Source organism: Saccopteryx bilineata, chromosome 8 (genome assembly GCF_036850765.1).
Source record: "Saccopteryx bilineata isolate mSacBil1 chromosome 8, mSacBil1_pri_phased_curated, whole genome shotgun sequence".
NCBI classification, from domain to species: domain Eukaryota; kingdom Metazoa; phylum Chordata; class Mammalia; order Chiroptera; family Emballonuridae; genus Saccopteryx; species Saccopteryx bilineata.
The window spans coordinates 28018253-28033267 of record NC_089497.1 but is presented as its reverse complement, the minus strand read 5'-3'; the positions used below and the strand labels follow the sequence as shown (position 1 = coordinate 28033267).

Here is a 15015-nt window from a genome sequence, read left to right as displayed (position 1 = left end):
TCTGAGTTTTTGGGGTATATACCCAGTAGAGGGATTGCTGGGTCATAAGGTAGTTCTATTTTCAGTTTTTGAGGAACCACCATACTTTCTTTCATAATGGTAGTACTACTTTACATTCCCACCAACAGTGAATGAATGAGGGTTTCTTTTCCTCCACAGCCTCTCCAACATTTGCTATTACCTGTCTTGTTAATAATAGCTAATCTAACAGGTGTGAGGTGGTATCTCATTGCAGTTTTGATTTGTATTTCTCTAATAACTAATGAAGATGAGCATCTTTTCATATATCTGTTGGCCATTTGTATTTCTTCCTGGGAGAAGTGTCTGTTCATGTCCTCTTCCCATTTTTTTATTGGATTGATTGTTTGTTTGTTGTTGAGTTTTATGAGTTCTTTGTATATTTTGGATATTAGGCCCTTATCTGAGCTGTTGTTTGAAAATATTATTTCCCATTTACTTGGCTGTCTATTTATTTTGTTGTCAGTTTCTCTTGCTGAGCAAAACTTTTTAGTCTGAGGTAGTCCCATTCATTTATTTTTGCCTTCACTTCCCTTGCCTTTGGAATCAAATTAATAAAATGCTCTTTAAAACCAATGTCCATGAGTTTAGAACCTATGTTTTCTTCTATATACTTTATTGTTTCAGGTCTTATATTTAGGTCTTTGATCCATTTTGAATTAATTTTAGTACAAGGGGACAAACTGTAGTCCAGTTTCATTCTTTTGCATGTAGCTTTCCAGTTCTCCCAGCACCATTTGTTGAAGAGGCTTTCTTTTCTTCATTGTGTTGTTGTCCCCTTTATCAAAAATTATTTGACCGTATATATGTGGTTTTATTTCTGGACTTTCTATTCTTCTATTCTGTTCCATTGGTCTGAGTTTGTATTTTTCTGCCAAAACCATGCTGTTTTGATTGTCGTGGCCCTATAATATATTTTGAAGTCAGGTATGGTAATGCCCCCAGCTTCATTCTTTTTCTTTAGGATTGCTTTGGCTATTTGGGGTTTTTTATAGTTCCATATAAATCTGATGATTTTTTGTTCCATTTCTTTAAAAAATGTCATTGGAATTTTGATGGGAATTGCATTAAATTTGTATATTGCTTTGGGTAATATGGCCATTTTGATTATATTTATTCTTCTTATCCAAGAACAAGAAATATTTTTTCTACTCATTGTATCTTTTTCGATTTCCCTTAACAATGTTTTGTAGTTTTCATTATATAGGTCCTTTACATTCTTTGTTATGCTTATTCCTAGGTATTTTATTTTTTTGTTGTTGCAATCGTGATGGGGATTATTTTTATGAGTTCGTTCTCTAATGTTTCATTGTTGGCATATAGAAAGGCTATGGACTTTTGTATATTAATTTTGTATCCTGTGACCTTACTGTATTGGCTTATTGTTTCTAGTAGTCTTTTTGTAGATTCTTTGAGGTTTTCGATGTATAGGATCATATCATCTGCAAAAAGTGATACCTTTACTTCTTCTTTTCCGATATGATGCCTTTTATTTCTTTGTCTTGTCTGATTGCTCTGGCTAGAACCTCTTACAGGGGTCGTCAAACTTTTTATAAAAACCGCCCACTTTTGCAGTGCTGGTCAACCTGGTCCCTACTGTGCAACCAAACAGCGCCGCGATTAGCCCATCATGAAAGCTAAAACGCCCACTGGTGGGTGGTAGGGACCAGGTCTACCAGCATTGCAAAAGTGGGCAGTTTTTATAAAAAGTTTGACGACCCCTGCTAGAACCTCATTAAATAAGAGTGGACAACCCTATCTTGTTCCTGATTTAAGGGAGAAAGCGTTTAGTTTAGTGCCATTTAATATGATGTTAGCTGATGGTTTATCATATATGGCCTTTATCATGTTGAGATATTTTCCTTCTATACCCATTTTGTTGAGTGTCTTAAACATAATATTGTGTTGTATTTTATCGAATGCCTTTTCTGCATCTATTGATAAGATTATGTATTATTCTTATGTTATTCTTTTTGATGGAGTCAGACAATTCCTGTAGGGCTTTCTCATTTTTTAAAATTTTTGAGTCTCTTTCTTCTTCTCTCTGTTGTGCCTCAAGTTGCTTGTCTTCTACTTCACTAATTCTACCTTCTATCTGGCCTGTTATATTAGCTAAGCTTGTTACCTCATTTTGCAGTTCGTGAATTGAGTTTTTCATCTCTGTTTGATTTGTTTTTATAGTTTCAATTTCCTTGATAATATATTCTTTGTGTTCATTGAGTTGTTTTCTGAGCTCCCTAAATTGCCTTTCTGTGTTTTCTTGTATATTTCTGAGTATTTTTAGGATTTTTATTTTAAATTCTGTGTCAATTAGCTCCAAGGTTTCCAATATATTAAATTTTTTCTCCATAGACTTTTCCTCATCTATCTGTGCTACATCTCTGTCTTTTGTATCCATGATATTTGATTTCCTTTTCTGAAGGTGGTTTTGTTGATAGTACTAATGAGAATAAAGTATAAAGAATTTTAATAAAGAATAAAAAGTAAAAAAAAATTATTATTATTTCCCTTTTTATTTTTTCCTCTCCTCTCCTCTCCCCTCCTTCTTGAGGAAAAATTTGTGATCAACTGTAAATTATATTGTGCTAAATAGAACAAAGAGTACCTATAATGGAGGGCCTGAGTTGGGGAGAAGTGATAAAGGAGCAAAACAGGGGGTATGGACCCACAAAATACAAAAAAAGAAAAAATTTCGGTCAAGAATAAAATGATTTGCTTTTAAGTGATGGTCGACTAAGAGATATAATGAGAGGGATAAGAGGGAAACAGGAAAAAGTGGAAAAAAAATAAAAAATTACTATTGTATTTAGTGGAGCAAAAACTAGATAAAATGGAGAGCCAGGGTTGGGAGCACTGTTAATGAGTTAAAAGCAAAATAAAAAACACCCAAAGTGCCACAAAGAAAAATTTGAGTCCCAAATAAAATAATTTGTTTTTGATTGAGGAATGATTGAGTGGAGAAGTAAAGGAGAAATGAAGAAACTAATATAGAGGAAGAAATAAAAAATAAAAAGAAAGAGGAAAAATAAAAAGAATGATTGAGAGGAGAAGTAAAGGAGAAATGAAGAAACTAATATAGAGGAAGATAAAAAGAAAGAGGAAAAATAAAAAGAAGGGAAAAAAAAGAACAAAAAGAGAGAGAGAGAGTTAAGGATTTTGGAGTGCAACCTTCCTAGAGAGAAAGGAAGAAGAAAAGAAAGAAAATGGGAGATGTAACACTTATGGGTAGTGTAGTTCAAGAAGAAGAAAGAGTAAGACTGGCAGAGAATAAAACAACCAAAGTGGAAGAAGGAGAAAATAATCAAGACAAGAAGATGAAAGGAACGATGTTTACATTTCGAAGAGGTGACTCCCATGTCCTTGAGAAAGACATTCTCAGGTCAAAGCTGGCAAATGCCAATCAATTTTTTAAAATTTATTTTATGTATTGATTTTTCAAGAAGAGAGAGAGAGAGAGAAGCAAGAAGCATTAACTCATAGTAGTTGCTTTCTGTATGTGCCTTGACCAGGCAAGCCCATGGTTTCAAACTGGCAACCTCAGTGTTCCAGGTTGACACTTTATCCACTGTGCCACCACAGGTCAGGCCAATCTAGTCTTTAAAATTTGTTATTTGCATTTCCAAAAGAGGAAACAGTACTTAAAAAGTTTTCTAAAGTAAATGTTCAAGGAAAAAGGAGGGAGGAAAAATTTCTTCCCTTCTTTTCTAAAGGAAAAATTTAGCATCTTATTTTTAATTTTTATTTGTCCTTACAAATGATATAATAATCTCTCTGGTCCCCTCTAAACCATAATGTTCCTGATATAACTGCTGCACTAAATGGAAAACTCCCAAGTGAAAAAAAATTTGACTACTTCTAATCCTTTGTATCAAGTGGATGGTCAGCCTCCAGATTGGGTACTCTTGAGACAGAAGGAAAGAGGAGGAAAGAATCATATGGAAGAAAACAATAGCCTTAGAAGTAGTTGTGGCTAGAGCTTCTCTTTGAAATACCCATAAATTTAGTACATCTTTCCTTTTGTCCTTCAAATGCCTGGGAGAGCTCCTCTTAGTATCTCCAGTGTTTTCTGGGATATAACCTCTTAGCAGGTATTCAACAGGTATTATTGGTTAAATGAATGCATGAATTATGTTCTTAGCAGATTATAATTTAGTTGTATTGAAAGCAGCTCTGGAGTAAAATTTTTATTCTTTAAATGGGAAATTTGTAGCGTGATTTGGTGAAAATTACAGAAATGAAATTTGGTGAAATTACAGTCTTATGAAAATAAAACCTTTGAAACAGAGGAGCCAACTTGATTGTTTCCATATGAACAATTATCATATCCTTTTCATAAAGCAATCTTTATTTAAAAAATTCTCTCTTTTTTTAATCTCTCTTGGGGACAGAAAAATATATTTTAGTGGTGAATAAAAAGACTTAGAATTTTGTCTGACCAGGTGGTGGCACAATGCATAGAGTGTTGACCTAGGATGCTGAGGACCCAGGTTCGAAATCCTGAGGTCACTGGCTTAAGTGTGGGCTCCACTGGCTTGAGTGCGAGCTCAGCAGCTTGAGTGCGGGATTGCAGGGTTGAGCATGGGATCATAGACATGACCCTATGGTCACTGGCTTTAACCCAAAAGTTGCTGGCTTGAGTCCAAGGTTGTTAGCTTGAGCAATGGGTCACAGCATCAGCCAGAGAGCCACCCCCCTCTTCACCCATCAAGGTACATGTGAGAAAGCAATCAATGAATAACAAAAGTACCTCAACTATGAGTTACGCTTCTCATCTTTCTCCCTTTCTATCAGTCTGTCTCTTTCTCACTAAATAATAATAATAATAATAATAATAATAAAGACTTAGAATTTTGAACAATTACATTTTATTTTATTTTTCACATGTTAATGAAATTCTTTCATTTCTGGGAAAACTAGATTGAACCAGTTATCTTAGATGTAGACATTTTGTTCTGTCAAGTACAGAAGTAGTGCAAATATTTCTTATAGGAAAGAACAAGAACAACAAAAAAGGAAAGATCTTATGACTTCTCTTTGGAAAACACCAAACTGACAGTTTCCATCCTCTCCCTTCCACCTTCCATCTTACCTATCTTTGAACTAATCCCAAATAAGAAAGAACATTGTGAAAACATGTGATATTTAGTTAATAGCTGAGGAATGAGTTCAGTGTTCTGTTTTTACATAGTTCTCTATGAACTGCCACCTCAGGAACAAACAACTTACAAGAGATGCTTTGGATCCCGAAGATCCCAAAGGGTTTGGGTAAAAGGAAGGAGTTGAAAAAGTGAAATTGATTCTCGCCACTGGAGAAACAAGAATCTCATGCCTGATCCATGGTGGGTGGCAACACCATCCTTCTATGTGAAGAGCAGTGTAATAAAAATTATTTCTATTGGGAAATCTGTATTTCTTGGGTTCCACCTTTCTGGCATTATATAGAAGGTCCCTTTCAGTGGAGATAGTCCACCAGAGCTTTTAAAAAAAGGTACATATACCAAAGGAAGACTCTGTTAAAGAAAGGCATGGTTTTGGGGAGATTGTGTTAATGTTTTTATGATCTCGAGTTCTGTGGTCATGCCTTCATACTGGAATGTGGGAGAGAACATACATCTCTGATTTTATGATAAACCATTAAAATATCATGTTGTTATGTTTTATTCTTTCCAGGCTTGTTGACCAAATGAAGAATTATTCCTTGTCTTTGGAAAACAAGTCAGTAGTAACACCTAATGTAGTGGTAGAGTCTGTCAAATTCTCTTCAGAAAAGAGGATGGGGTCTACAGGCGTTCGCTTCACTGTGCAGAAAGGTGAGCGCTTTGTTCTGTGTGCTTATAGTAGCAGAGAGCATTCTGCTCCCGACCACAAATAATGTTTTATTCATGAAGATGTAGACTTTTAAAATATACTTTTTTTCTCTCATAGGAGCTAGCAGCTCTCTTGTTTCTAGTCCCACCTCTGTAGATACAAACGCGGACGACATTAAACCAAGTGACCAGACTGAACTTCAGATCTGGCTCGATACCACACATAGTAGGTTTCCAGCTTTGTTATATTTTTTAAAATGCCTCAACTTGTAAAATTAATAACTTAAAATTCATTGAGTGTGAAATAATGTTTCACAGTGAGTAGTTTGCCCTTGAGTATATTTGAACTCTGCCATATATTACAGCAATCTCTAATATTGTAGGTCATAGAGCTGCGTTCTTCTCTTCTTTTCAAATATCTTTTGGAGGGTAGCAGAATTGAAATGCCCTAGCTATGGACAGAATTCTGTTCTCTAACAAAAAATCTGGCCAATGTGGTTCATTTAAAAAATGCATTTAAAAATATTGAGTTACAAGCTCTGTCCATGTTTGCTAGGGCCATGGCACCCACAGACTCAGATTCATCCTATAGACCTGTGCTGGGGACAGTTTATGTAATTGACAAAGTCATCATTTACTAGTATCAGTTTTCATTTATTTCCTCTAATGTGGAGCCTACCACCGGCTCCCCATTATCTTGCACAAGGCCCTGCAGAAATTCTTATGTCTAATTTGAAATGTTTGTACTTTATAAAGTCTAAGAAAAAAATTATTGATTTATCTGACAATAATAATAAGCAAACCATACATACACATTTACATTTATTTATTTTCTCCCTAAATAAAAAGAATCCAATGCTAGCGTGAACTTATTTTAGAAATATTAAATTTATTATTCTCATTTTTTATATAATTCTAATTGGTTAACAATTCTTCATTGGCTACAGAAGTTGCAAATATCTTTCCTCCAGTAGGTAGCTATCTTTTACTCGTTTTTAATGTCTTTCTTCATACTCAAATTTTAAATTAAAATGTGTTCCAATGTATCAATTTTTTCCTCTATAATTGGTACTTAAAAAAAATTTCTTCCTTTTGCTGAAGTCACAATGATAGTCTCCTATTTTCTCAGGTTTTAGTGTTTACATTTAAGTTTTCAGTACTATTAGAATGATTGGACTGAAAGGGACACATTTTTATATAGATTTGATATAGATATTTATATAGATTTTTAACATGCCTTCAAAATTATCTATAGTTTTTTTTCTTTTCTTTTTCTTTTTTTTGCAAGAGATAGAGAGAGAGAGGGACAGACAGGTACAGACAAATAGGAAGGGAGAGAGATGAGAAGCATCAATTCTTTGTAGCAGCTCCTTAGTTTTTCATTGATTGCTTTCTCACCTGTGCCTTGACCAGAGGACTCCAGCCGAGTCAGTGAACCCTTGCTCAAGCCAGCAACCTTGGGCTCAAGCCAGTGATCATGGTTTTATGTCTATGATCCCATGCTCAAGCAGTGACCCCACGCTCAAGCTGGTGACCTTGTGGTTTAGAACCTGAGTCCTCAGCATCCCAGGCTGATGCTCTGTCCACTGTACCACCACCTACCTGTTCAGGCTCTATATATTAATTCCTTAGTCCCTTAAAAAGAAATCATTTATATGTATGAGCAAAAATTATTGGAAATACAAGGATAGATTCACCATACCACTTTTATAGGGAGAGATTTTAGGGCAACTGTCCCAGAAATGAAAGACCAAGTAGACAAAAAATAACTAATAAACTTAACTTTTTTGTGTGTGTGTATTTTTCTGAAGTTGGAAACGGGGAGGGAGTAAGACTCCCGCATGCGCCTGACCGGGATCCACCCAGCATGCCCACCAGGGGGTGATGCTCTGCCCATTTGGGGTGTTGCTCTGTTGCAACCAGAGCCATTCTAGCACCTGAAGCAGAGGCCACAGAGCCTGAAGCAGGGGCCCCAGCACCCAGGCCAACTTTGCTCCAATGGAGCCTCGGCTGCGGGAGGGGAAGGGAGAGACAGAGAGGAAGGAGAAGGGGAGGGGTGGAGAAGCAGATGGGCACTTCTCTTGTGTGCCCTGGCCAGGAATCGAACCTGGGACTTCTGCACACCAGGCTGACGCTCTACCACTGAGCCAACCGGCCAGGGCAGCTTAACCTTTAAATATACTTATGTGTATGTAATTTTGTTTATAGAGAGAAGACACATAATAAAAATTCTTTTCAAATATCAGTGGAGTGCTTTAAAAACTGCCAATTTATTGGGTCATATAGAAAAGTGTATATATTTTATACAATAAATGTCACAAGACATAATTATTGACCATGCAATAAAAACAGAAATGTAAAAAATATAGATACAAAATAAGTAAAAATTTTATCCAGTTAGAAATTTTAAAGCACCACTGTTAGAAAAGAATTAAAGTGCAAATTACATATTACTTGAAAATTAATAACAATGAGACTATCATAGATCAAAGCCTGTGGTGTGTGGACAAAGACATATTTAAAGGAAATTGTATATATTGTACTTAACAGATTTATTGGAAAATAAAATAAATTTTTTTCTTTTTTTTTTTTTCTTTTTTTTATTTTTTTTTTATTTTATAATTTTATTTTTTTAATGGGGTGACATCAATAAATCAGGATACATATATTCAAAGATAACAAGTCCAGGTTATCTTGTCGTTCAATTATGTTGCATACCCACCACCCAAAGTCAGATTGTCCTCTGTCACCTTCTATCTTGTTTTCTTTGTGCCCCTCCCACCCCCTATCCCTCTCCCATTCCCCCCTCCCCCCCGTAACCACCACACTCTTATCAATGTCTCTTAGTTTCACTATTATGTCCCACCTACGTATGGAATAATACAGTTCCTGTTTTTTTCTGATTTACTTATTTCGCTTCGTATCATGTTATCAAGATCCCACCATTTTGCTGTAAATGTTCCGATGTCATCATTTCTTATGGCTGAGTAGTATTCCATAGTGTATATGTGCCACATCTTCTTTATCCAGTCATCTATTGATGGGCTTTTTGGTTGTTTCCATGTCCTGGCCACTGTGAACAATGCTGCTATAAACATGGGGCTGCATGTGTCTTTACGTATCAATGTTTCTGAGTTTTGGGGATATATACCCAGTAGAGGGATTGCTGGGTCATAAGGTAGTTCTATTTTCAGTTTTTTGAGGAACCACCATACTTTCTTCCATAATGGTTGTACTACTTTACATTCCCACCAACAGTGTATGAGGGTTCCTTTTTCTCCACAGCCTCTCCAATATTTGCTATTACCTGACTTGCTAATAACAGCTAATCGAACAGGTGTGAGGTGGTATCTCATTGCCGTTTTGATTTGCATTTCTCTAATAGCTAAAGAAGATGAGCATCTTTTCATATATCTGTTGGCCATTTGTATTTCTTCCTGGGAGAAGTGTCTATTCATATCCTCTTCCCATTTTTTTATTGGATTGTTTGTTGTTGAGTTTTATGAGTTCTTTGTATATTTTGGATATTAGGCCCTTATCTGAGCTGTTGTTTGAAAATATCATTTCCCATTTAGTTGGCTTTCTGTTTATTTTGTTATCAGTTTCCCTTGCTGAGCAAAAACTTCTTAGTCTGATGTAGTCCCATTCTTTAATTTTTGCCTTCACTTCTCTTGCCATTGGAGTCAAATTCATAAAATGCTCTTTAAAACCCAGGTCCATGAGTTGAGTACCTATGTCTTCTTCTATGTACTTAATTGTTTCAGGTCTTATGTTTAGATCTTTGATCCATTTTGAGTTAATTTTTGTACAGGGGGAGAGACTGTAGTCCAGTTTCATTCTTTTGCATGTGGCTTTCCAGTTTTCCCAGCACCATTTATTGAAGAGGCTTTCTTTTCTCCATTGTGTGTTGTTGGCCCCTTTATCAAAAATTATTTGACTATATATAAGTGGTTTTATTTCTGGACTTTCTATTCTGTTCCATTGGTCTGAGTGTCTATTTTTCTGCCAATACCATGCTGTTTTGATTGTCGTGGCCCTATAATAGAGTTTGAAGTCAGGTATTGTTATGCCCCCAGCTTCATTCTTTTTCTTTAGGATTGCTTTGGCTATTCGGGGTTTTTTATAGTTCCATATAAATCTGATGATTTTTTGCTCTATTTCTTTAAAAAATGTCATTGGAATTTTGATGGGAATTGCATTAAATTTGTATATTGCTTTGGGTAATATAGCCATCTTGATTATATTTATTCTTCCTAGCCAAGAACAAGGTATATTCTTCCATCTCATTATATCTTTTTCGATTTCCCTTAACAATGGTTTATAGTTTTCATTATATAAGTCCTTTACATTCTTTGTTATGTTTATTCCTAAGTATTTTATTTTTTTTGTTGCAATCGTGAAGGGGATTATTCTTTTGAGTTCCTTCTCAGTTGTTTCATTGTTGGCATATAGAAAGGCTATTGACTTCTGTATGTTAATTTTGTATCCTGCGACCTTACTGTATTGGCTTATTGTTTCTAGTAGTCTTTTTGTGGATTCTTTGGGGTTTTCGATGTATAGGATCATATCATCTGCAAAAAGTGATACCTTTACTTCTTCTTTTCCGATATGGATGCCTTTTATTTCTTTGTCTTGTCTGATTGCTCTGGCTAGAACCTCTAGTACCACATTAAATAAGAGTGGAGAGAGTGGACAACCCTGTCTTGTTCCTGATTTAAGGGGGAAAGCCTTCAGTTTAGTGCCATTTAATATGATGTTAGCTGATGGTTTATCATATATGGCCTTTATCATGTTGAGATATTTTCCTTCTATACCCATTTTGTTGAGAGTCTTAAACATAAAATTGTGTTGTATTTTATCAAAAGCCTTTTCTGCGTCTATTGATAAGATCATGTGGTTTTTGTTCTTTGTTTTGTTGATATGGTGTATTACATTAACCGTTTTACGTATGTTGAACCATCCTTGAGATTCTGGGATGAATCCCACTTGATCATGATGTATTATTTTTTTAATATGTTGTTGTATTCGATTTGCTAGTATTTTGTTTAGTATTTTAGCATCTGTATTCATTAGAGATATTGGTCTGTAGTTTTCTTTTTTTGTGCCATCCTTGCCTGGTTTTGGTATGAGGGTTATGTTGGCCTCATAAAATGTGTTTGGAAGTATTGCTTCTTCTTCAATTTTTTGGAAGACTTTGAGTAGAATAGGAACCAAGTCTTCTTTGAATGTTTGATAAAATTCGCTGGTATAGCCGTCAGGGCCTGGACTTTTATTTTTGGGGAGGTTTTTAATGGTTTTTTCTATTTCTTCTCTACTGATAGGTCTGTTTAGGCTTTCTGCTTCTTCTTGACTCAGTCTAGGAAGGTTGTATTGTTCTAGGAATTTATCCATTTCTTCTAGGTTGTTGAATTTAGTGGCATAAAGTTTTTCATAGTATTCTACAATAATTCTTTGTATATCTACGGTGTCCGTGGTGATTTCTCCTCTTTCATTTTGGATTTTGTTTATATGAGTTCTTTCTCTTTTTTCCTTGGTAAGTCTTGCCAAGGGCTTGTCAATTTTGTTGATCTTTTCAAAGAACCAGCTCCTTGTTCTATTAATTTTTTCTATAGTTTTTCTGTTCTCTAATTCATTTATTTCTGCTCTGATTTTTATTATCTCCTTTCTTCGGCTGGTTTTGGGTTGTCTTTGTTCTTCTTTTTCTAGTTCCTTAAGGTGGGAAGTTAAGTGGTTCACTTGGGCTCTCTCTTGTTTGTTCATATATGCCTGAAGCGATATGAACTTCCCTCTTATCACTGCTTTTGCTGCATCCCAGAGATTCTGATATGTCATATTGTCATTTTCATTAGTCTGTATATATCTTTTGATCTCTGCACTTATTTCTTCTTTGACCCATTCATTTTTTAAGAGTATGTTGTTTAGTTTCCACATTTTTGTGGGATTTTTTTCCTCTTTTTTGCAGTTGAATTCTAGTTTCAAGGCTTTATGATCAGAAAATATGCTTGGTAGAACTTCAATTTTTCTGAATTTGCTGATATTGTTTTTGTGGCCCAACATATGGTCAATTCTTGAGAATGATCCATGTACACTGGAGAAAAATGTATACTCAGTCACTTTGGGATGAAATGTCCTGTAGATGTCTATCATATCCAGGTGCTCTAGTGTTTTGTTTAAGGCCACTATGTCTTTGTTGATTCTCTGTTTGGATGACCGATCTAGAGCCGTCAGCGGTGTATTGAGGTCTCCAAGTATGATTGTATTTTTGTCAGTTTTTGTTTTAAGGTCAATAAGTAGCTGTCTTATATATTTTGGTGCTCCTTGGTTTGGTGCATATATATTAAGAATTGTTATGTCTTCTTGATTCAGTGTCCCCTTAGCCATTATGAAATGGCCATTTTTGTCTCTAAGTACTTTTCCTGTCTTGTAGTCAGCATTATCTGATATGAGTATTGCTACACCTGCTTTTTTTTGGATGTTATTTGCTTGGAGTATTGTTTTCCAGCCTTTCACTTTGAATTTGTTTTTATCCTTGTTACTTAGATGAGTTTCCTGTAGGCAGCATACAGTTGGATTTTCTTTTTTAATCCATTCTGCTACTCTGTGCCTTTTTATTGGTGAGTTTAATCCATTTACATTTAGTGTAATTATTGATACTTGTGAGTTCCCTATTGCCATTTTATATCTTGCTTTCTGTTAGTTTTGTGTCTTGTTTGATCCTTCTCTTTCGTTTTTCTATCTTTTGTTTTTATTTGGTTGTATTCCATACATCTTTCCTCTGTTGCTATCTTTTTTATCTCATGTGCTTCTGTGGTGGTTTTTTCAATGGTGGTTACCTTTGAGTAATGAAAAGGGTCCCTACCCTGTTCATTGTAGCGAACTATTTTGTGAGTACTTTTGCACTCCATCGTCCTTTGCTACTGTTAATCTCCGTCTTCTCCGCCTCTTTCTTTTTGTTGTTGTCACAGTTTAAATTTGGTTTTATTGTGTTCTTCTTGGAGCTTTTACTTGTGGCTCTGTTTTTTTTTGTTCTTTGTATCTGATTGGAGAACCCCCTTTAGTAATTCCTGGAGTGGGGGTTTTCTGATGATAAATTCCCTCATCTTTTCTGTATCTGTGAATGTTTTTATTTCTCCTTCGTATTTGAAGGATAGCTTTGATGGGTATAGTATTCGTGGCTGAAAGTTCCTCTCTTTCAGGACTTTAAATATTGGGGTCCACTCTCTTCTAGCTTGTAGAGTTTCTGCTGAGAAATCTGATGATAATCTAATGGGCCTTCCTTTATATGTTGTATTCTTCTTTTCCCTGGCTGCCTTGAGAATTTTTTCTTTGCTGTTGGTTTGTGTCAATTTCATTATGATATGCCTTGGAGTAGGTTTGTTGGGGTTAAGAAAACTTGGAGTTCTGTTTGCTTCTTGAACTTGAGGCTTTAGTTCTTTCCACAGGCTTGGGAAGTTCTCATCAATTATTTGTTTAAGTATGTTCTCCATTTCATTTTCTCTCTCTTCTCCCTCTGATATACCTATTATTCTTATGTTATTCTTTTTGATGGAGTCAGACAATTCTTGTAGGGCTATCTCATTTTTTTTAATTTTTGAGTCTCTTTCTTCTTCTCTCTGTTGTGCCTCAAGTTGCTTGTCTTCTATTTCACTAATCCTCTCTTCTATCTGACCTGTTCTATTAGCTAAGCTTGTTACTTCGATTTTCAGCTCGTGAATTGAGTTTTTCATCTCTGTTTGATTTGTTTTTATAGTTTCAATTTCCTTGGTAATATATTCTTTGTGTTCATGGAGTTGTTTTCTGAGCTCCCTATATTGCCTTTCTGTGTTTTCTTGTATATCTCGGAGGATTTTTAGGATTTCTATCTTGAATTCTCTGTCATTTAGCTCCAAGGTTTCCAATATATTAAATTTTTTCTCCATAGATTTTTCCTCATCTAGCTGTGTTACCTCTCTTTCTTTTGTATCCATGATATTCGATTTTCTCTTCCTTAATGGCATCTGAGGGTGGTTTTGTTGATAGTATTAATGAGATTTAATAAAGAATAAAAAGTTAAAAAAAATTAAAAAATAACAAATCGAAAAGAGTTGTTTTTTTTTAAAAAAATTAATAATGAAATAAAGAAAAATAAAATAAAATAAAAATTTTTTAAAAAAGGAAATTATTCCCCCCCTCTTTTTTTCCTCTCCTCTCCTCTCCCCTCTTTCTTGAGAAAATCTTGTGGTGGACTGTGAGTTATAACAAACAATGCCTGTGATGGAGGGCCTGAATTGGGGAAAAGTAATAAAGGGGCAAAAAAGAGAGAAAGAAAAAAAAAAAAAAAAAAAAGAAAAAAGAAAAAAAAAAGAGCGTATGGACCCACAAAAAGCAAATAAGGAAAAAATTTGGGTCAAGAATAAAATGATTTGCTTTTAGGTGTTGGTTTTCTAAGAGTTATGATGAGAGGAATAAGAGGAAAATGGAAAAATGGGGGGACAAATTACAAACTTACTATTGTATTTAGTGGAACAAGAACTAGATAATATGGAGAGCCAGGGATGGGAGCACTGCTAGTGAGTTAAAAAGGTGAAGTAAAAACCCCCCAAAATGCCACAAACATAGGTTTGAGTCCCAGATAAGATAATTTGTTTGTTATTGAGGTTTGAATGAGAAGAGATGTAAAGGAGAAAGGAAGAAACTAATATAGAGGGAGAAAAGAAAGAGAGAGAGAGAAAAAAAGAGGGAACCACTAAAAGAAGAAAAAAGAAAGGAGAGAGAGAGAGAGAGTTAAGGGTTTTGGAGTGCAACCCTCATAGAGAGAAAGGAAGAGAAGAGAAATGATAATGGGAGATGTAACACTTATGGGTAGTGTAGTTCAAGGAGAGGAGAGAGTAAGACCGTTAGAGAGTTAATCGGCCAAATTGGAGGAGGAAAAAAAAGTCTCAAGAATGAAGATAAGAGAAACAAACGAACAAATATAATAAAATGGGATAGGTTATAAAGTCTGCAGATTATTCTTGATTTTGAGAGGTTATCTTCTTGCTTTTTCTTTTCTCTCCCTCTTCCTGGTCGGTGACTCTGTACCCCGGGTTCTGCCCCTTTGGCACGCTCAGGTAGAGGTTTGCAGTTGATAAGTCTCTATGGCAATGTCATGTATTGTGCTTTATTCTCGTTGGGAGTCGAGGCTCATTAGCATTTATAGGCTCCGACAGTG

The 15015-nt window shown here is 35.3% G+C and overlaps 1 protein-coding gene across 6 annotated transcripts in view; it reads left to right on the top strand.

The window, feature by feature from the left end:
* ADGRG7 (adhesion G protein-coupled receptor G7) overlaps positions 1 to 15015 on the top strand; it is a 100683-nt gene that overhangs the window by 38141 nt on the left and 47527 nt on the right. For 5 of the 6 annotated variants that reach the window (XM_066241141.1, XM_066241144.1, XM_066241142.1 and 2 more), the window contains 2 exons: positions 5689 to 5828; positions 5944 to 6051. In XM_066241141.1, coding sequence (XP_066097238.1) covers positions 5689 to 5828; positions 5944 to 6051 — 248 coding nt within the window. The remainder of the gene's footprint in view (positions 1 to 5688; positions 5829 to 5943; positions 6052 to 15015) is intronic. The other variant, XM_066241143.1, reaches the window with a different exon arrangement.